Genomic DNA, 23,053 nt, shown 5'->3' with positions numbered 1-23,053 from the left:
TCCACCCCTTCACTCTTAATCCTCTCAAGTCCCAAATTGACACCAGATTATGTAACTACCACAGTGAGCATCCTTACTCACGCCAGGCCCCCCTCAACAACCCCAAACAAACTAACAAAAGGATTTAAAAAATCCCTAAGAACCCAGCAGAAGAAGCCCTGATAGCACTGCAGGAAAAGTTTGGCTGCTAACCTTGAGATCAGTGGTTCAAACCCACCTGTCACTCTGGGGAAGAAAGATGAGGCTGCCTGTCAGTCAAGATATACAGTCTCAGAAACCCTATACAGGACTTGGAGGTAGAATGGACTCAGTGGCAGTGGGTTTGGGTGGGTTTTTATGAGCCCCACACAGTGAGCTGAGTGTTGGGCTGGTAACCAAAAAGTTGCGGTTCAAACGTACTCGTTGCTCCACAGGAGTGTGCCTCTGTAAAGATTTACAGCTTTGGAAACCGGATGGAGCGGTTCTTTTCTGTAGTGAACTGACCCATTGGCAGTAGGAAGAACCCAGAATCCTGTGTGTCTTGTTCAGTGCCTCATTTACTTAGTACAATATTAATAGAACAAACTTTAGGCAAAGATTGGAGGGTGGGTAATGGGTGGAACAATGGGTCTTCGGGCACTAGGTAACAGATGCTGGCTTCCTGGGACTCGATTGGTGGTGGAGATGAATTTGGATAAATTCAGGAGGGAAAATTGCTAAAGTTTAGCGATGACTTGATATGGGAGCTATCAAGCAACTTTCCTGTGAATGGTCTTGCTGTAATGTTTGATGTCTACAAAGTTCCACACCTGGAGGAGAGGCATCTTCAAACTGTACGTGTGAAGAATTCTCTATTTCTGCCCAGAGCTGCTACCCACCTGCTCGCAGTTTTACCCACCCAACCCTACTCAGCACTGTTCAGTGAGCCTATGTTTTGTTCTCGGTACTAGCAAAGGCACTGAGAGTCCAGACGTGACCAAGACAACCGCCTCGTGTTTATGACCCGGACAGGGAGGCAGACAAACACGTCCACAGATAGAGGCATGAGGTACTCTCCGGTGGTAATGCGTTATACAGAGGAAAGAAACTTGTGAGGCTCGATGGCTCTCGGGGGGAATCAGAACAGGCTGCCATGACTTGGTGCTGTTTGAGCTGACACCTAAATAATAAAGACGTTATGCTGAAAAGACCTGGGGCACAGAGGGTTCTACTTGGGGAGGGGGTGCCCTAGAGTACCTTAGGATCCATTTCCAGGAGACAAGTCACTAGTAGGACTTTGCTTTCACGTCTTAAAGAATGAATTGGGAGAAGTTGGCGGCAAGGGAATTCATCTTTAAACACATTCCAAGATTTCTCCTGAAAAATGCCCATTCTCAGCAGCCACCCCAGTAATTTGTCCAAGCCTCCACTGCTCATCTACGCACTGCAATATTTTCTCATTAAAAACTGTAGATACAACTAACATTTTTTAGAGGTGACTCAAATTTTAAAGAGCAATTTTGCTTTCATGATAAGTGTTTGTTTGCATGATATTGTTTAGAGGTGAAACTCAGGACTCACAGAGCTAATAAATTGACATGTGTTCAAGGTTGCAGAAGGCCTATGTGGTAACATGTTCAGAGGAGTCACGCAGCACAAACGTGGCGTGAAGGAAAGTTGGAATGAACGTGCAGATGTCAAAATGAGCCTTTTCCTGTAACCATATGGGAAGGACACCAGTGATGCTCCTCCTGGACAGGGCAGCTGTCATGTTTAGGCCCACTTAGTGTGCGCTGAGTTGGGAGAGCACTCCCGGGAGTCCGCATCAGGTAGCTGGAGGGGCAGCCTCTAGTCTGGGCCAGTGTTGCCCAGCCTGGGTGATACTGACCCCTGGGGGCGCTGGCACGATCCAGGGGGACTGCAACAGCAAGTACTGACTCTTTATCCTGGATGATGGGATATAATACAAACGTTCTTAATGCTTGGGTGGCGGGGGACACTGAGTAATTTGTTTCTGAAAAGGGGGTGGTAGGACAACTATGTTTGGAGACCTATGACCTGGACAACACAGCTTTCCCCAGAAGCACTACACAGTTAATTTGCCCTACCTAACGACACCAAACCAAGATCAAATCACTCCTCCTTCCCCTTTCGTGAAATAAGGTAGGTTCTGCACACGTGGTCTTTGGAGCGACGGGAGAGGACCTGCGCTTACTTAGGGCCGTGATGTGGATTCTAGGTCAGGAGTCCATCCTCTCAACAGCCTCATGAAGGAGACAGTCGTGACGCCATTTCCAAGTTAACACAGCTAGGAATCGCGGAGTTAGAATTTTAGCCTTTCCTTATGACTCCTGTATGTGTGTACACACACACCCCCTCTCCACGTCACAATTTGAGACTAGGACAAGCTGTAAAATGCTATGTCATGTTTTCTTCTCTCTAGGTCACCGTCAGCCAAGGTAGGTCTCGAGAGTGGCCTGGAAGAATGTGCCGTGGCCTTGAACTTGTTTCTAAGCAACAGATTTTCAGACGCCTTAGAATTACTTCGGCCGTGGTAAGCATGTCGTTTCTGCTAGACAAAGTGTTTTTCTAGATGATTCTGTTTGTTGTCATGCTTGCGGGTTAATGTCTCGCCACTTTCCCCAGGATATGTGTGAGCTACTTTGGTTTAGAGGAAGATCAGTGTGGTTTTTCAGATTTAACCAAGTCTGAACTTCTTCATGCTTTCTCCAGTTTCACTGGCCATCCTCACTTGTTCAGTGATTCTTATTCCAAGTAGTTTTGTCGCCCTTGAATTTTGTTTTCTTCAGCAAGATAGTTTTGTGGCGCTTTCTCTCAAATTTAGAGGTGAAAAACGATTTTTGTGTGGCTCTTCTTCTCAAGCTGAGGGTTGAAAAACCATTTTCTTCTGTCAAGGCATCTCCGATGCTGAAATGATGCAGCCGCCCATAGGCCTTGTCTCTGATCGCTGATCTCAGTGGGCTGTGCAGCCTCCCGCTTCTGTTCTTCCCTTCTGTTTCCAGTTCCTCAGACCTCCCTCTCTTCTCTTGAACTTTCCCTTTGTCTGTCCCCTCTGCCTGCATGTCTCTTTCCATTGTCTTTACGATCTCCCCCTTTTTCTTCCTGCTGCCACTAACACCAGCTGGTCATAATCAAAAAAGAAAGTTACTTCACATCGCATTTAGTCCACTTTTATATTTTCTGATCTTTATCCACATCTCACTGTTAAAAAATCCTTCCTCCCTCCCCCTTTCTCCTTTTACCCCCTCCTAGAAGTGTTTACAGTTAAAAACATGGGGGAAAGGGTTTGTTTTTTTTTCTCCTATTTGAAACTAGGATAACACTGGGGTGCTGTTCCCATGCCTTGTGCTGTTCCCATGCCTTGTGAATAGGCAGCTAAGGGCCTTCCCGGTGCAGGACAAGCTGCCAACGACCCAAGGATTTCAGACTCTTCCCACCAGAGAAAAGAGCAGCACTGCCTTTCTTTTTAGCTTTTTTCTTCACACAAGCATTGATACTTGAAGTAAAACCCAAACCATGCATGAGATCGTTTAAAAGTTAAGAAGAACAAGTTAGGAGAATGTAAGCTTTACCAGACTGGGACTAGTCAGTGTCCTTAAGAATCGATCAGCTTGACAATCCAGAGGCTCAAAGCTTGCCTCGGGTGTCACAGATAGTGGAATTCAGAGTGCGTCAAGATTAGATTTGAGTTCTAGACTGCTTGTCAGCGCCCTGTGCTGCAGACCTAATTCATCTATTGCAAACATCTTCCTTCCTCTCGGTCCTGTGCAGGAGAGGGGAAGTGAACATTGTAACTAAATGTTACTAATAGTATTTAACAAAGAAAGACAGCAGAAACCCTCTGTCTCAAAATGTTTCTACTGGACTCTATTTTAGCTCTTAATTCAGCGAGGAAGATTGAGTGCCCTTTGTTCCATACGAGAAGACCACCTGGGGGAAATTGGTTTGGTTTCCATCTCATCTAGGATGTGAATCCACAGGGTGCCCCCTTGTGCTGAAACAGGGGAAAGCAGGTCTACATCAGCTTCCTGTTGGAGAGCTGGGTTCTGCACGTGTAGGTTTAAATTGGAGCACGGGGGTGGTGCTGGTTACAGCGCTTGCCTTTCACAGCCCACAGCCCCTCAGTGATTATCGTGGAGGAGTTAAGTGTTGCTACCTTCAAAGTCGTTTAGGTTTCCCACCTGTAAGATAATTGGAAAGTCCCTCTCAGAAGGGCCACATGGAAGGGATGAGAAATGCAGGGTGCAGTAGAGCACTGATGAAACACATAACTATCCTCGAGTTCTTTAATATTTCCTCCCCTCACTATTAGGGTTTTTATTTGTTTTAATCATTTCATTAATCATGTTAGACTTGTGTCTGTTCATTTGCAGAATTAAGATAGTTCATTACATGAAAGCCGAGATGGGTAACCCTTCAGAAACAGTAACGGGAGCAATGGTTCCCTGAGGGTGAGGGAGGGAGGGAAGCATTGATGGCTGTTTAATGTCTCTCCAGGGGAATGAACAACAGAGTTGTATGGATATACTGGATGGTGTAAGATACGGCAAAATATAAATAAAAATAAGGGTTCCTGGGGGATAAGGCAGGGGAGGGAGGAGATAAAGGGGAGTCAATACCAAGGAGTTCAGGAAGAAAGAAAATGTTTTGAAAGTGATTGTGGTAGCAATCGTACAGTACTGCTTGATGTGATTGAACTGTGGAATGTTATGATATCTGTAAGAGCTCCCAATACAATGATTAAAAATCCAAAAAGTAATGAGGGTTTCTTAGGATTAGTATCAGGCCTGCCGGGTTTCCTCACTGGACTGGAGATGCCCTAATGCCCCGTGTTCTCCCCAGGGCAAAGGACAGCATGTACCATGCCTTGGGCTATAGCACCATTGTGGTGTTGCAGGCAGTTATGACCTTCGAGCAACAAGACATCCAAAATGGCATTTCTGCAATGAAGGACGCTTTACAGACGTGCCAAAGGTAGGACTGAGTGATTAAACGCGGCTGGAGGGAGGACTTGCGCTGCTGACCTCTATGACCGAAGAGTGCCGTAGCCCATGGAGAAATCTTCACTTGAACACGGCCATGCTGACAGAAAAGCACTTTGGTTTCCTGGTGTCATGGCCCCGTGCAGTTTTATTTAATGGGGTTAAAAATTCCCAGTAGGGGCAGTGATCTCCGAGTAGCAGGCTGAACCAGTGTGGGAAGGAGAGTAGAGCGTGCTTATTTGCTGCAACCTTGTCTCTGCATACGGTGGCACATGTAGAGGGATGAGCCACCGGGCTCAGGAGCTCCAAACCATGATCACGTTGCACCAAGGTCAGCTGGCACCACATAGTCTACAAAGACAATGGTCAACATCCTCCTGTGGTGACTGACCATTTGACGTCTTCAAAGCACATGAGCGGCCCTCTCAGGTGTGACTATGGGTCCCTCTTTTTCTGGAGGAAAGAAGAGGGATGGAAACGGAAAACACATGGGAACAGGCCAGTGGACTAATGGACCACATGGAAATCAGTCTCCATAGCCCTGAGATCAGAGGCACCACATGGTGCCCAGCCATCGCCACCACGTGTCCTGAAAGGGGTCACAGTAGAAGGGGGTGGGGAGAAAGGTTATTAAAAAGATCCTTAAAAAACCCCAGGCTTGCTTCTCAGATAGACCGATGGAGTCCTTGAAATGGTGCCCAGGGTCACCCTGCAGGGCTGGACATGAACTTTCCCTCAGGGCTTCATTTTCAGCCAACAGTGGGCATATTTACAGAGGCAGTGACAATGGGGAAGTCCACACACTGTAGGCTAAGCCACCATTTGAGAGGAAAAGGCAGCATTTGCTCAAGGATGGAGCCCAGAAGGGCTAGGATGGAAGGGGGATGGGAACATGGCCCGGGGCTGGAAGCGGCAGAAGTGATGCTTCGCTGTGGAGATTGCAGTCCACAAGGAAGAAACAAAATGTGCATTGTTGAACAGAAATATTTCTGGTAACTCTCACCCAATTCACAATAAAACGTTATTGGTCTCTATCTATTAGATATAGCTGGATATCTCTCTATCTATGTATCTATATAGCTATTAGGAATAGCAGAATTCTGTGTCTATTTGGCTTAGCACTTATGCATCCCTCTGTTTTGTGTGATACCTTGGGCCTGAGCTACAGAGATGGTCTGAGGGACGTTTTAGTTCCACTAGGAACCACGTATTGCTTGCCTAGGAAAAGACGCATCCTAGTAATTTTGGTTGGTAACAACGAGAGATGGATTTTCAGTTTTACTTCAAGCTTGGCTGCGCGCGCGCGCGCGCACAAGAAGGCCCTGAGCGAAAGCTATTCTTAGCGTGGGTGACTTTTAACATTGGTGAGGTTAGGTCCTCATGTCATTGTGTTGCGAAGCCCCTCAAATGCAAGAGAGTTCTCAGCTACTGCAGCTTGATTCCTGATCTCTGGAGACTTCACCGCAGACATGCTGATGTTAGCCACATCCCCGAGGACAAAGGTCTTCGCAGGTGTAGTGTCCACTGGCTCGGGTGGGCTCAGCCACTTCATTTATTCAGAAGGCTACATGCTCCCTGGGGACCAGCCACGCTGGGTGTGTAGGACTCAGAAAGATGGTCTTTGCTTCGTCGACTTCAGGGTGTCGAGGTCCAGTTTGGTGACTCTTTGGTCTGACGATGGTGGAAATGAATGGCAGTTGGAAAGGAGATGGGCCTAACGGATTGTTCGTTCTCAATTAACCCTGGCCTTTGTGTGCATTCCATGCAGGTACAGGAAAAAATGCACCGTTATGGAGTCTGTTTCGAGTCTTCTTTCCAGAGGCTCATTTGAACAGCTGACCGAAGGTAAGAATCATTTAGGAAATTAACTTATTCTGTTCTTTTAAAAAAATTAGAGGGTGATAATGCTCATAAAACTGAATAACAGCATGCATAAAGTAGATGGAATGTCTTTTTTCCCTGCCCGCCATCTCCGCCCTCCAGAAGTGACCATTGTTAATAGCTGATTTAGAGTCCCGAGTATGTTTTGTGTGTACATAAAAAAACACATATCTAAGCGATGCCCAGGATTTTTGTGCTGTTCGTTGTATTGTGTGTGTTTTCCATACATAGAATCACACTGTGCACGTCTGCTCAATACTGCGATCTTTCAGCTCAATACAGGTAACTGTACCTGAGTCTGTACGACAGCCATTGGGGCATTCCACGGGATTGAGGCACCACAATTGACCTACAGTTTCTCTACTGAAGGACAGGTCCTTTAAAAGAGATCTCTTCATCATGATAAATAACAGGGCCCTACATTCTTGAACCGACATCACCATGTTTTTGTTTTTCAAGTATGTGGGATAGATTCTTAAAAGTGGAATTCTGAGCTCTAAAGATTTGAAAACCGAAAATACTTATATCTGCTGCCATGTTTTTTCTTTTCCAAAGAGCTAGGTCAGTTTATAGTCTTACCATTTGTTACTATGTCAGAGTTTCTGTTTCATCCCACCTTAAAACGTTTTTCCCCCAAAGTAAAATTTATCCTTCTAAAGAAAGGATTTCTTTCCCCGTGTGGAAGCAGCTTGAGTTGGGGACCTGCATGCACATTTAAGAGTCTGGGAAGGACAAGAACTCTCTGCTCAGGTGGGGGGCGGTGCGGGGAGGAAATGCCCCCACTGAGGTGACGGTTGATTGTCTGTAGCCGCCCTGAAATAGTACGCTCCGGTCAGAGTGGCTTCCACCTGAGGAAGGGGCATGTAGGTAGCCCTGCAGAAGAGGGCACGTGCTCTTGAAATGGGAGCAGTGTAGGAGGAAGCTTTTGCCCCTCAAGAGCACTGGAGATTGCACACAGTCCTACAGATACGTGTGGTGCGTCCAATTGGGGCCGTTCTGGGTACCGCCACCAGGCGTCCCTAGCAGGCCAGTGGATGTGGGACAGGGTTTGATGGTGGACGCTTGCATGTGTCATTAGGAGAGTGCTCGTCAGCTCCGAGTGACACCAGAGAGGAACATTTGCACGTTGATTAGGACAGAGGAGTACGAGGCATGCTCCTGTCTTTGGGATTCAGTCTGAAAGGGCCTGACCTTGACCTTTAGCCATCTAAACAGATGGCCCTTCCCTGTTCGCTCCAGGTAGCTGAAGCCCTTCTTTTTGTCTTCTAGAGACGCATCGCCAAGAACCCACACGCATTTATTGATTCATCTCCTTGATTTCAGAAAGACTGTGTCTCTATGCTTTCCAACTTTGGGACATCCATGCAAATTGGCCCCAGCAAGTTGTAAAGATCACTGAAGTGAGTCAGTGAGAAATCAAGTAGGAAATTCCCATAAGAAGTAGACTTTCTCCCGTGCAGTCTCCTTTCTGCAGCTCTCAGAGTGACTGCTTTTCAGTGTCTGTCCTTCCGTCCTCCCCCAGCACTTGCCCTCACTGCTACCTTTTCTTTGCAGTCGGAAGGCTGGCAGTTTAACCTTCATTTTGGGAAGAATGTTGTGATGTTTTTGGTGTGTGAATAATAATAATAAATAATAGAAATGCCTTTTAAAAAAAGCAGTCTCTATATTCTAGAAAAGGAGCCATTGTAGCAGAGTGGGCCAAGTCCTGGTTTGCTCATTGCAGGATCGGCAGTTCAAACCCACCAGCCACTCATCAGAACACGAGCCCGTCCACTGTCCAATGATAGGGCCCCGATGAGCTGGAACTGACCTGATGTCTCCGGGTTTGCATGTTGGGTTATATATAGGAACGGTCCCTGGTGCTCTTCTGAATATTATCCAACGCAACTCCGTCACCTTCTCTTTTTCAGACGAGGAGCTGACGTTCCTAGATTAAATAAACAATTAAATAAATGAATCCCAGATTAAATAAATGACCCGACTAACAGAGCAGGAATCAAAACTGATCTACCCGTTCCTTCGCCACATTCATTCCCCTGGGCAGGAGGAAAAGGGCAAAACCCCCTCATCCAGATGCGGGACGAGTTGAGCTGCCGCTGTCTGGCATGTGGAGTGCAGACGGTCCTATGAAATGGCCTTGGAACGTGGCACCTTAGGAAAGCTGGGGAAAAGGCAGAGTTTCTCTAATTATTAAAAAGTAAAGTCACTTTAGAGGCAGGGTGAACCCCTGAAACCAGAAACATCCCCGACACAGACTTGAAACCACACCGTAGTTTTGCTTACCCCGTAAGGAGTGTTGTGGTGCTTTTGAACACTTTGCTGCCTGGCTATTTTAAGCCCAATCGATCCCCTGAATCTGACTCCTAGAAAGACCTCCATTGCTTTCAGGCTCACGAAGTACATAAGCAAATGCAGGTGCCAACACATGCTAATGTGTGGCCAGCCGGCAGCCTTCAGGCGTGAAAGCACATGTGATGTCTGTGTAGCAGGTCACGTTGGCTGGGGGGAAACTCGGGGCCAGTGTTTCTATGTGAATGGAGGTGAACGTCTCGGAAAGGGAGAGCGGAAGGCGGCACAACTGAAAGAATGTCATCAGTGTCATTGAATTGCACATGGAGATGTTTTTGAACGCTGTTTCTATTCTCAACAGCGATAAAAATGAAATTACGAAAATTTTCATTTCATAATGGAGGTTGAGTGGGAGGGAAGAGACAATAAATAAAAGAAATACAGAGATACACACACAGATACACACATAGACCTCCCTGAAAAAAATCATTATCCAATAAATAAATACAACAAATAAGGGCACATATGTCTTAGAAACTGAAGTAGGAAAAGCCATGTATCTTCAGAGAAGAAGGTTGATGTAACAAATAGTAGAAGCACTAGTAGTAATAGAGCGCATGCCAAAACTCGGGGTTGACACAAGGTTGAGGGTCCACCAGAGCCACATCCCACCTCCTATGTCTTCGTAGTTTAGCTTTCGATCCTTAGATTTTATTTCTCAACAGATGATTCTACCACCAGATGATTCTACTCACATAAGAAAACAGCTTGTGACTATAGCCTGTTCGGAAATACAGGTTTATTTAGGCTTCTGTTTCTTCGGGCTGTGCTTAGCTTACCTCTCAGTTTGCCACGATGAGGCTTCCTTAAGTGGACACGGATATCTGGTCGGTCCCGCCTCCTCTGTGTGTTGCGGCTGCCGTGTACAAATCAGTCCCGGTGAAGAATGGAGACTTCTAGAAATTATGTTGCATTTGATTCGGAGTGAGTTTTTGTGTACAAGGGAGCGTGCCAAAACATTGTAGCTGGAGGATGTGGCTTGTATTTTTTTTTTATTCTGGGTCATTTCCACTTCCATCCACGAGTGGCTGCTTGTCTGCAGGAGTGAATCTAGTGAATTAAACGTGCTCTTCTTCCATGGCTGGTCTGAGTGGTTTCAGATTGCCTTTTGATAGCGGATATTGATATGCAGCGTGGAGGTGGGACACGGCTGAATGTGAAGTGTGCCTAAGTTCTGCACAGAGGCCAGCCTTTCGTGCCTTCTAGCTGCCTTCTCACTGTGTCCTTCATGCAGCTCCTGGATTTGTCCATCCTTAGTGTATTTCTGACTCTGCCCTCTGGTCAGGTGTTTGAATCAAGCCAAGACTGACATGCAGTCTTTCCTGAATGAGCCCCGATGTGATGTTCTAGCATATTGCCACCTCGTCTTCCTTACATGGCGGCCCTGCCCTGCAGGTGCCCCGTGCCTGCCTTCCTCTGGCCATAGCTCCTGCTGGTGGCCTTCCCGGCAGTGACCGTTTCTCTGCACACATTCCTTGAGCTAGCAATCTATGCCCCCGAGTAGTCATTCAAGTCAGTTACTCCTCTAACAATGCTCAGTTTTCCTGCACATTTACTTAGGAAGAGAGTATTCCAGAGACTGCAAAAAGAAAAGTGACCAGTTTTTATCTCAGTGAGCACACTGAGAAAACCTGGAGGGCGCCTTGAAGCGAAGGGGCCCCAGCTTCTCGAATGCCACCAGGCCTAACCCCTCCTTGCCTGCCTGCCATGGGTGAGGGACCACCTGTGAGGGTACTGCTGGGGACTTCAGCTGCTTCATAAATGAACCATTTGGAACACGGGTGAGACAGGAGAGCGAGAGAGCGGGCGAGCTGTTTTGTGTGGTGTTGGAGGCCCTGTGTGTGAGAGCAAGCACATACCTGTCTTGTTCAATTTAATACAACATCCCCATTGCACTGAAACACCTTCATTTTCAGACTCTGACAGCAAACAAATGGTCTGCTTCCTAAACCTGTACCAGAACGCACGAGGGGACTGCAGCTTGCGTGTCGGTGGAATGGTTTCACCGTTGCTTACTCAGTGCCAGCTCCCTCAGCAATGCAGGAGATGCCCTGTAGCCCTGGATCGTGCGGATGGAGACCAGCCGAGAGGGCTCGGGTGGCCTGCTCGCAGGCCCGCAGCTCCCCTATGGCACAGTCTGCCCTCCAGTCCCCAGAGCCTGCTCCTCAGACAGCCGACCAGTCTGTCTCTTGGAGGAAGCAGGACACTGCTGATTTTGTTCATGGAAAACAAACAAAGTTACCTCCCCCGCCCACCCTCAACCCTGCTCATCCCTGCATGTTCACGGGGCTGTTCTGGAAGGTGGTCCACACATTCTGAGACACTCCACATGTCCTTGAGCTACACACAGCTATACCTCTCTCAACAGTCCATGCAGCCTCAAACTGTAACTCAAGTCTCCTCTGCGTGAGAAGTTGGGGTGCTAGTACACACCAGGCCGGCCGCTTTCAGGGACCTGCAGGAATTGCTGCTGACTGTGTCTAGTCAGTGTCACAATGGACATGCCTTCCTGGTTCCATAGCTAGGGTTGATACCTTTCCCTTAATTTTTAAAATTATTCCCCTCAAATCCCTACACCTGGGTCAAACTCTGGTGTTTATTGGTAAGTTAAAAAAGAAAGACACGGGGTCCCTTTGGGAAACAGTTGTTTCTGACTGTCGGTGTGCCTCTGGGGAGTGCAGTGTGGGTCTCTGGCACCAAGGCCTGACCCTTTGCCGTCCTACCCGAGTGGGAGCCTCAGCCTCCGTGCATTTTGTGAAGGTCTTGCCAGAGGCAGATGCCATGGTGGCGGCACGGAAGCAGCCAGTCTCTGTTTGAGTGTCTCTCTTAAGCCCATTGATCCGGACTGCCCAGCTGAACGCCCCAGAGCAATGACCGCGGACCTGGGATTTTCTCTAATATAATTAATTCTGTTTGTTTTAATAGAGGAAATGCATGCCGAAATCTGTTTTGCCGAGTGCCTCCTGCAGAAAGCAGCGCTCACGTTTGTGCAGGTAATGAACGCCTGGCTCCTAGTGGGGTTGGCTGGGCAGACTAGCCGCTGCTGCTGAGAGAGCTGGGGCTTGCTCGCACCCCTTTCCACCCAGGGGTGCCCTGACAGCCACCTGGTAGCCTGAAAGAGACTGGATGCACCCTGCCAGAGAACCTCAACCTCGCTGCCCTTGTGTGGATCCCTCCCCACTGCTGGCAGTGCCTCAGAGGCACCACGAATCGCCCCTGGCCTTCCGCCAGCCTGTGGGTACCCGGCACCTTGTCAAGAAACCCTCTCGCCGCTGCCACACCCAACGGCCGGCTCCTCGGTGTGGGAGCGGAGCATCTGGTTTCTCTCTGCATTTGCAGCTGGCAGTGTGCTGTCCACAGGCGTGGCCGGGTGGAGGGACGCCTTCCTGCTTGGCCGGCCCTCCTCCAGCCGCCTCGCCCCAGGTGCTTCAGCAGAGCTCGGTTCTGCACGCCGTCCGTGACCCAACTGCACCTGCGCATGTCAGCCTCTCGCTCTCTTCCCACCTGCGCATGTCAGCCTCTCGCTCTCTTCCCACCTGCGCATGTCAGCCTCTCGCTCTCTTCCCACCTGCGCATGTCAGCCTCTCGCTCTCTTCCCACCTGCGCATGTCAGCCTCTCGCTCTCTTCCCACCTGCGCATGTCAGCCTCTCGCTCTCTTCCCACCTGCCCATGTCAGCCTCTCGCTCCCTTCCCACGTGCTCTTCTGGGTTTTATTTCTTCATCCAGAAGAGTAGTCTTTAAAAGGACCTGTCCCAAACAACAAATTTCTCCTCCATGGTCATGTTCACCTCAAGATTCGGAACCAGCTGCTTGCCTAGCCTTGCCTCTTCCAGTCTTTGTAAGCGACTCTCAGTGCCTGCGTCCCTGGAGGCACGGGTGTGCGCGGCGCGGCAGAGGTGGGCTGGGAACGGGGAGGAGGCAGAGGACTGTGTGCAGGGGAAAGACCTTCCTTCCTCGCTATCTTGGAAACTGAGAGCAGCCTCTCTGTCTGTCTGTCTGTATCCTGGAGGCTGGCCTCCTCAAACGGCTCCGGCCTAGTAAAATGGAGTCGGTGTGGTCGGAGACCCCGCTCTCTGAACCTCTGCCCGTTGTGAAGGCTGCTTGGAACATCCGTCTTCCTGCGCCAGTGAAGGCCACAGGGGCCCAGAATGGAAGCAGCAATCTACGAGTCAAATTTGGGACTTGAAGGCCTCTTGGACACTGGACACTTGAAATGAGACCTCGGGAGCGGTTCCTGACCAGTCTCTCCCTCCTTCCCGCAGCCTCCATAACCGGTCCACTTCGGCCATGCGCCTTTGTCCCTTACGTGTTCAGCCGCTCCATCTGCCCCCTGCCCTGCTCCATCACCGCTTTCCAAGACTGCCCGTCAACCCAGTGACCTCTGTCTCAGATCTCTCTCGCCTTCAGGCGAGTCTCCATCCTCCCTCCATGGCACACTCTGTAAAATGAGACTCTCGCCAGTCACGTCACTGCTTCTGCTCTCTGGCTCTGATGGGTAGTCTGATGGCCTGACTGTCAGATAAGGGAGAGAGTTTTTCAAAGTAAACTAGAGCTCCCCAGCTCCATGCCCCCCTCCTCTTGCAGAGGTCCACACTGACACGGTGTGTTCGGTGACAGGCAGGGCCGGATGTAGCGTTTCTTACACTCTCTTTGACGGCCGATTCTTCCGCATGGCTGAGTCACATAAAGACGTGGCCAACACCGCGAGCTTTAAGGCTTGTCGGCCTCCCCCACCCCGAGTTTCCTTTGCGTACAGAGCCCTTCTGCATTGCCTTCCTTTGCCTGGCCGGCCCTCGGCATCTTTTATGTTCTCAGTCCAGGGGCTTCCAGAAGGCTCTGCTGGCCCTGTCCATACCCTCTGAGATGCTGTGGTGCCATCCTGTGCCTGCCTCCATCCCTACCCGCCTCCATCCGTGGCACGCTGTGTTGCTTTGGCTTGTCTGTGCATTGGTGTGCCTGGCATGCCACAGGCAGTCAGCAAATGTCAGAGGAATCTTGAAATGAAGTGTATTCCCACTTGGAGCAGATTTTAATCTGATTTAAGAAGTCCTTTGCTGGTGGATATTTGTGTAATCATGGAGATTATTTGACACAAGATAATACCGACCAATGTACAGAGTAGTGCATTTCTTATTCATCGATGCTTACAATCAAACCTGTTAACTATTTAAGTAATTTGCGAAGTGAACAAGCAAATCAGCTCTTTTTTTTCTTATTTTGGCTTCAGAAGGATGCTTACGTGCACCAGAACAAGATGCCAAGCGTCTTCCCCATATCACGAGCCTGGGAATGTGCAGCAGGAGATGGCCTTCCTGGGCCCGTTTCTTAGAGCAGTTCCCTTCAAGTGGCTCCTTGACAGCATCTGTGCAGAGGCTTTCTCAGGTCCCTGAAGGCCTTGCTCTCAAATGTCCCTCTTCGGGGCCAGCTGCCTCAATTTCCTGGTGGATGACCCTCAGGAAACAGAACCGGAGGGTTTTGTTTTGTTTTAAGAACAAATCCGTCCGTTAATGACATCACGAGCTTGGCATCCAGCGTGTGTGGACGAATTAAAGCCTCACTGGCCGCTGGATGCTGCCAGCTAGAGCGCCCGGGAGAGAGCTGCTCCCCTTTCCTGGAGGACGAAAGGTTGGCCTGAGAGCCTCTTCTCCAGGTCAGCCATTTTGGGTTCTCTTGAAGCCGGAAGGTACAAAGTGTAGGAGATGCTAACGATTATTAGAGGAGGCTTAGAACAACCCATTTGGCTCCAAATTAGTGAAGATTACTTCTTTAATAGAATAATGCAATTCAGGGGTGATTAAAATGCTCTCTCCTTGTTGCTCTCTAACATGAAAGAAAAAAATCTCAGCAATAATACAACTATATCAGGTGGAAAGCAAAAAGGATGTGCTAATTTCAGAATTCTTCCCAGAAATATAGTGCTTTGTTATAGTAATTATACAAATACATAGTTGTGAGGGCAGGTTACGACTCGGCTGGCGGATGATCTAATTATGTAATTGAATTGTTTTCAGGATGAAAATATGATCAACTTCATCAGAGGTGGACTCAAAATTAGGACAAGTTACCAAATATATAAGTAAGTTAAACATTACAATCTGGGTTTTAACTGAGTCGCATGCTCTGGACCACTTTGTATTTCTAAATTCTCATAGACTAAATAGGGCTTTTTAAAAAAAAATATTGATGTTAGGAAAAATGTACTTCATTTTTGACTTTCTGGGCATGTGGTTGTCAATTCCACAGGGCAATAGAATTTAAGTTTAGATAGATACTAAAAAAGAAAAGTGCCTGGAAAGAAAACCACTGGCTTAATATCTACTTTGATCATCTTATTTTCTTCACTCATAAAAGCAATAGATAAAAATGGCAGCTGTGCTTTTGACCTAGACCCTAGAGCAGTGCAAGCTAATAGAACTTTCTGCAATGAGGGAGATGCTCTATGTTTGTGCTGATACATTATTTTGTTATTGTTGGGCGTTTGCTTAATTAAGGTGACTGTGGCTTCTATTTCCTTAATGATTAATATTTTAATGTATTCCTAGCAATCACTCAGAATGTTAACTCTCCAACTTTAATATGGAATCATCTTGTCCTCTCTACATTTCCGTGTTTTTTGCTGGATACATGTTGAATCTGGTGGCACAATGGATTATGCAAACCCACCAGCTGCTTCTCTGGAGAAAGCTGAGATTTTTGTTCCCATAAAGATTTACAGTCTCTGAAACCCTCAAGGGCAGTTTTTTTAAAATCATTTTATTGGGGGCTCATACAGCTCTTATCACAATCCATCCATCCATCCATTATGTTAAGCACCTTTGTACATTTGTTGCCATCATCATTTTCAAAACATTTGCTTTCTACTTGAGCTCTTGGTATCAGTTCCTTATTGCCTCCTCTCCTTCTCTTACCCTTGATAATTTATAAATTATTATTACTTTTCATGTCTCACACTGCCCAATGTCTCCTTTTACCCACTTTTCTGTTGTCTGTCCCCGGGGAGGGGGTTATATGTAGATCATTGTGATCGGTTCCCCCTTTCTCCTCTACCTTCCCCTTCCCCTCCTGATATCACTACTCTCATTACTGGTCCTGAGGGGCTTATCTGTCCTGGATTTTTCACGGGCTCTTTTACCCTGCCCTTTTAGGCTCAGGATAGGTTAGAATTAATTCAATGGTATTAAGGGTGGGTTCTTTTGTTTCTTTGTTTATATTTATGATTGCTTTGGTTTTCTGATTAATTAATTTATTTTTAATACTTTTATTGGGGGCTCTCATCTTGGAATTTACTTTGTCTGAACTGAATACAAGTATTCATTTTTTTATTATTAGTGTTCACATAGCTTAGAGCTTCTTTGCTTCTCACGACCTTGGAAGTTTTCAAGATGACTGGCTAGTTATTTTGAAGAACATCTTTCAGTTTGTACTTACCTAAGGATTCAATTCAAGTCATGTCTCTGTGGCACGGATCCCACAGAACTTCTTAGTGCTGGGTGTCACAACCGCAGATGTGTTGTTGTGTTGTCTGCCATCGACTGCACTCCCAACTGACAGTGATCCCCAGGGACAGCGGACCTACTCTTCCCGGTCCTGTGCCATTCCCAGGATTGGTTACAGACAGGACCAGATTCTGATTCCGAGGGCTTTTGTTGGCTGCTTCTCAGAACTAGACTACCAGACCTTTCTTCCTCTTCTTAGTCTGGAAACCCCACCAAAATACGTTCAGCTTCCTAGCAGTATGGGAGCCCCCACTGACAGATGGGTGGTGACTGCATGGGTGATTGGGTTGACTACATTTTGATGAGGGGGGTCTCAAAAAGCATGTGGAAGAATGTAGTTACCAGATACTGAGATGTCTCCACTGACCTACTGAAGCCCCCTCGTATAAGTAATACCCTTAGCAGGTTTGAAGGATACAACACATTATTTTTGTTAACATTAACTTTTAAAGTCATAGTAAACACAACTTCTTTTTTTCTTCTTCCCCAATCCAGGGAATGTCTTTCGATCTTGCAGGTAATTGAGAAGAAGAAAGTCGAGCAACAGTTCTTCTATGAGTTTGAAGGGGGTGTCAAACTTGGAATAGGAGCATTTAACTTGGTAAGGAAATAATTATAAAGAAGCCAGGGTCTATTAGAGAAGACCTGACAGTGTTCAGTTCTTTTTTTATAACCCGTGACCCTAACCTAAAACTTGACCGACAAGGGACCCTCGGGCAGTGAGGTTTCCTATGCTTTGACCCAGTGGGACTTCAGCCAGTATGCGTTGTGCCTGTCTGCACATGTGCAGACTCCCCTGGGTCGTCCGGTGTCTAGGAAACGTCCTGTAAGGGTTTAGTTAGAAGGGTCTTGGAATCCAGTTCCCTTTCAGTGTCAGAGATGTGGCTGCTTTGACAGTGGCGATGCTGGAGACATTGGTGAGGAACAATGTAATAACTTCAGAGCTGGGTTTGTAAGTCCTTGGGTGGCACAAGTAGTTGGCAACTGACTACTCACCAAAAGGTTGGAGGTTCGAATCTTCTTAGGAACACAGCTGAACAAAGATCTGGCAGCACCAGTCTCCATGGGTCAGCATTGATGCTGTGGCTACAGCTTTTAGTATATTTTGGTTTCTGGCGAAGAAGAGTCTGAGTAGAGACCTATTCAGTTGTGGTACATTAGAGATTTTGAGATTTTAATCAAGGTTTGACTTGGATTGGGGTGAAAATGACAGTGATAGACACATGACCACTAAACAAGACTCACGCTTCCTGGCAAAGGAAGATGAAAGAAACCTGTTTGGAGGCGGTGGGCTCTGAGCAGCTAGCCACCTTCCTATCTTTTCATCTCTTCACGGGAGAGGACCCAGCGTTCGTTACAGAGTCCTGGAAAAATCAGCCTATTTTTTTAGACTTAAATATCTTCGCTAAGTGAAATTAAATCTTAAATAAGTAATAACTATAGTATGTGTGATCATTGAGAATGTCTAATAGTTTTTAACTTCCAATTTTCATATTGTTGAAACACTGACATGGTACGTTGTTTGGAATTGGATGGCTATGTGTGAAAACCTACATGCATCTGTCTTTTTTTTTTTTTTTTTTAAAGATGCTGTCCCTTTTACCAGCAAGGATCATCAGACTACTAGAATTTATTGGATTTTCTGGAAACAGGGTACAGATTTAATTTTATTTTGGCTTTGACAGGGATGGACAATACAAACATGTCTTCATAACTAGCGTGATAATTTCCAGAAGTTAGCCACAGCTTTTCTGCTGAAACGAAAACACTTTTACCTTGGTTATCTAAGTTCTGAGAGTTAAAATGATCTTTTATTCACATCACTGCTTCTTATTTAGATGGTTCTAGGTCATACCTACCCTATTGTTACATATTAGTGAATTGACATTTTCATCAGAGGAGTGATTCCATGCTGCTCGGTCGAGAGCAGTGGATCTCCACCTTACTCATGCCGCGACCCTCTCATACAGTTCCTCATGTGTGGTGACCCCCCAACCACAAAATTATTTTCGTTGCTACTTCATTACTCTCATTTTGCTACTGTTATGAATCGGGCAACCTCTGTGAAAGGGTCATTTGCCCCCCAAAGGGGTCATGACCCACAGGTTGAGAACCGCTGATCTAGACTAACAATGCGAAGAACGTGTGCAATTGCCTTCTGCTAGTTACTAACGTAAATTTTCTATTGATCAACACCCAGGCCTCAGCACCATCCTAAGTTCAAGAAAAACTAAGCGCCACCTTTATGAGGGGAGAGAACACATGACCTAACTAACACTCTAGGTTCTGGAAGTGGTGTGTGACTCTCCTCTTCTTCTCCCAACGTGTGTAATCCTCACAGGAGCTGGGACTCATGCAGTTACAAGAAGGGGCAGCAGGAAGAAGCATGAGGGCTCCTCTGTGCTGCTTAACTATACTAGCCTTTCATACCTACATCTGTCTCATCCTTGGTAAGGACTGCGTTACATTTTCCTTCATTGAGAGTTGATTATCTTACGCCCCCTGAGTAAATAATAATCAAGAAAAAAATCAGTCAGAGCTAGTAGTATGTTTACTTTTTTAAAGCGAAGATTAAGAATTGTGTTTCGCCAGCCCAGGGACAAGGGAACAACAAGTGAACTAAAATCAATGGAGAGAAGGGCATGGGATGCCTAATGGGGCTTGATCACGGGCAGTGTAGTAGTGAGGAATTGCTAGACCTCAGTGAAGGCTGAATATGATGGTGGGACAAGAGGAAAGTGAAAGGAAATAGAGGAAAGAACCAGGAGGCAAAGGACATTGATACAAGTCTAGATATAGGAATGTACATATGTAAATATATTTATAGATAATGAGAGAGGAATAGATCTTGTACTTATATCTATATGTTAAGAATTAAGGTTGCAGATGGACATTGGGCCTCAACTCAAGTACTCCCTCAACACAAGAACACTTTGTTCTAATAATCTGGCACTCTGTGATTCTCACTTTCCCGACATGATCACTGAAGACAAAATGGGTGCATAAGCAAATGTAAAGAAAACGGATGGTGCCCGGCTATCAAAAGATATAGCGTCAGGGGTCTTAAAGGCTTGAAGATAAACAAGCAGCCATCTAGCTGAGAAGCAACAAACCCCACATGAAAGAATCACACCAGCCTGTGTGATGATGAGGTGTCGATGGGATCAGGTATCAGGCATGTAAGACCCAGAAAAAAATCATATCCAGTGTGAATGGTGGGTGGGGGTGGGGTGTGTGGAGTGGAGACCCAAAGCCCATTTGTAGGCAACTGCACATCCCCTCACAGAAAGGTCACAAGGAAAAGATGAGCCAGTCAGGGTGCAGGATAGGACCGATGAAACACACAACTTTCCTCTAGTTCTTTAATGCTTCCTTCCCCCCACTATCATGACCTCAGTTCTATTTTACAAATTGGATTAAACCAGAACATGCACACTGCTACAGATAAGAGCCCACAACACAGGCAATCCAGGATAGATAAAGCCCTCAGGGCCAACAATGAGCGTAGAGATACCAGGAGGAGTAGGGGAGGGTGGGGGTAGAAAGGGGTAATTGATCACAAGAATCAACATATAACCCCCTCCTAGGGGGATGAACAATGGAAAAGTGGGTGAAGGGTGACATAGGAAGATGTAAGATAGGAAAATAATGATCTATAACTTATCAAGGGTTAATGAGGGAGGGTGGGCAGGGGAGGGAAGGGGGAAAATGAGCTGATATTAAGGGTTCAAGTAGAAAGAAAATGCTTTGAAAATGATGATGACAATAATTGTACAAATCTGCTTGGCACAATGGATGTATGTATGGATTGTGATGAGTTGTACAAGCCCCCAATAAAACGATTTTAAAAAGAAGGGAAATAAAAAGAATTGTTCAGTCACCACCACAATCAATTTTAGAACATTTCCTTCACTTTGACTTATTATTAGCTTCCCATTTCCTCCACAGCCTCCCCTGCCACAGCCCTACAAAACTATTAATCTAGCTACTGTCTCTGTGGATTTATGTGTCTGAGATTTCATGTAAAGAAAATCATTACTAAGAAAACCTCCAACGATAACAAACTAAAACAGAGAAAAACCTCAATCCAAAAGAAAGAAAATAATAAAAACTAGAACAATTTTGTCAAAAGGGAAAGCAAGTGATAACGTGCTAAGGTTTAACATACCTGTGTGTGTATTAATTCCCTTCCCAGTGCACTCTCTGAAGGCATGGCTGCTTACATGCGTGGTCAATGGTCAGGGGAACTTACTGGAATCCTCGTCTGTGCAGGTTTTAGACTTTCACTGTCAGCCATTGCCCTCTGTAAACCAGCTGCTCAGAATTGAGCTCTAATTCAATTACCTACTTTCATCTTAGATTTTATTATATACAATCCTTGGATCACAAAGGTGTGCTTTCTAGAACATTTTGTTTTAATTAGATATCATCATGTTAATATTATAGCATGGAGTAGTTTTTTTATTTGATTTTAAAAATGTGTTCTCTGCTTAAAAAAAGAATTCGATAAATGATATTACTACTTTAGTATATTCTTGTTAGGTTTATTTTTTGGAAGAAAATTAACTGTTTTTTTAGGCCAAGATAAGTCATTAATTGTAGTGTTAAAACCAGAACCTCCAACCAGGAATCTAAGACAACCACATCTATTCTTAAGAATTAAAAAAAATGTTAATAAGGAAAAGAAAAATTAATCCATCTGCCATAAATTCTCTTAAGTTAAAGTTGCAGGTGAAGCGTGTATATTGAGTTCCCCTTTCCGGGATGAAGTAGTCCTTGTTATGCGTGAATGGTATTTGGGGGGCTGTTGTACGCATCTCCTTGTCTCATGAAGACTGAGCTTCTCCTATTGACTTTTTAGGGACCGGGGAAGTGAATATCGTGGAAGCCGAGAGCCTCCTTGCACCCTTCCTCCGGCAGTTTCCAAACGTATGCCTCCTATTTCCGTGTCTGTCTCAGCTCCACTGATGCAGCTGCGCAGCCCTGATTACTGAACAGTATCCTCTCTCCCCTCCCCCAGGGCTCGCTCATGCTGTTTTATCATGCCCGGATAGAGCTGCTGAAGGGGAATGTCGAAGCGGTAATTATTTTGAGGGGCTTCTGGGGGAGTCGTCCATGTTGTAGGTTCTTCATTTACCCCTTCAACTTGCAGCTAAATGGACCAGACCCAAAGAAAGTCTGGGGGAGGGGGTGGGACCATAATTCAAAGGCCAGAGTTTAATTGTGTGTATGCATTTCCGTGATGTAACTTAGATAGCGAAATACAGTCTATGTTACTAGATCACATACAGGAGGCTGTTCAAGGTCGATCATGCAAGATGACTTGTAGGACATTTACAGGAATCTTGGAAGCAGTTGATGCATCAGTTTCTGCATCACCGGTCAACTTTGGAGGCCTTCCCTCTTCTGCACTGGGCTGCACTCATCACCAGAGGCCCTCCCAGAAGGGGCTTTGGGGTCAGGTAGAAGAGTAAGGCGTGGTTCATAGAAATATATTCAGAGGCAATTTCTTCTATGGAAATGTAGTCTTTTTTGTTCCTCCCTGCAGTACATTTTGGTTATCTTTTAGGTCAGTGTATCTAAATCTCCCTTTCTTTTTCATGGCGAGGTTTCATTCCATGGGCTGGATGTATCTTACTTAACTAAACTATGAGAGCAATCTGCTGTTGCTAAGACATTTAACTACCTCTGACAACGCTGCTATTGTAAAAGTCCTTGTTGTACATCTGTGTACACAGGCTTACTTATGTCAGACAGATTGTGATAAGTCAAAGATAATGCATTTTGATAAAGCCAGCAGAATTGTCCTCTTAAGGCAGTTTCAATTTATATCCCTCCAGGGAATGAGAATGTTTATTTCCAAGTCTGTTTGCCAGAACTGAGTAAATTATCCATCTTTTAATTTTTGTCAGTTGATGGCCAACAAAAAGATAGAATTTAACATTTTAATTTATATTACCTGTTTACAGATTTCTTCATTTGTATATTTTGTTTGCATATCTTTTTTTTGCTGATTAGTTCATTCATCTTTGCTAATTTTCCCATTGAGTTATCTTTTTCCTTAAGGATTTTAAAAGATTTTTGTATGCTAAAAATGAATTCTTTGTCACTTCTGTATGGAGTGGATACTTTGGCTCAGGAATAATTTTGCTCAGCTTTAATTTTGCTTAGGAAGTCTTTCATCCTACATAGCTTTGACTTCTCAGGAGCCCAGATATCTTGGTCTTTGCTTAAAGGGCTGTGTACTTTGAGCTTTACTTGGGAAGCAACCCTGCCATGTTATAAAGTGCGAAGGCCCCATCTCAGAGCGAAATAAAAAAGTAGCACATAATGGTATCATGCCTGTATGACAATGTGTTATGTTG

The 23,053-nt window shown here is 45.9% G+C and overlaps 1 protein-coding gene across 2 annotated transcripts in view; it reads left to right on the top strand.

Moving 5' to 3' along the window:
- TTC39B (tetratricopeptide repeat domain 39B) overlaps positions 1 to 23,053 on the top strand; it is a 104,046-nt gene that overhangs the window by 62,518 nt on the left and 18,475 nt on the right. The window contains exons 4-13 of one of the 2 annotated variants that reach the window (XM_075559933.1): positions 2,402 to 2,512; positions 4,822 to 4,953; positions 6,730 to 6,806; positions 12,117 to 12,184; positions 15,204 to 15,268; positions 17,184 to 17,289; positions 18,276 to 18,341; positions 19,030 to 19,138; positions 21,550 to 21,617; positions 21,709 to 21,768. In XM_075559933.1, coding sequence (XP_075416048.1) covers positions 2,402 to 2,512; positions 4,822 to 4,953; positions 6,730 to 6,806; positions 12,117 to 12,184; positions 15,204 to 15,268; positions 17,184 to 17,289; positions 18,276 to 18,341; positions 19,030 to 19,138; positions 21,550 to 21,617; positions 21,709 to 21,768 — 862 coding nt within the window. The remainder of the gene's footprint in view (positions 1 to 2,401; positions 2,513 to 4,821; positions 4,954 to 6,729; positions 6,807 to 12,116; positions 12,185 to 15,203; positions 15,269 to 17,183; positions 17,290 to 18,275; positions 18,342 to 19,029; positions 19,139 to 21,549; positions 21,618 to 21,708; positions 21,769 to 23,053) is intronic. The other variant, XM_075559934.1, reaches the window with a different exon arrangement.

This window comes from Tenrec ecaudatus, chromosome 10 (assembly GCF_050624435.1).
Source record: "Tenrec ecaudatus isolate mTenEca1 chromosome 10, mTenEca1.hap1, whole genome shotgun sequence".
Classification (NCBI taxonomy): Eukaryota; Metazoa; Chordata; class Mammalia; order Afrosoricida; family Tenrecidae; genus Tenrec; species Tenrec ecaudatus.
This window is presented reverse-complemented; position numbering and strand designations above follow the sequence as displayed.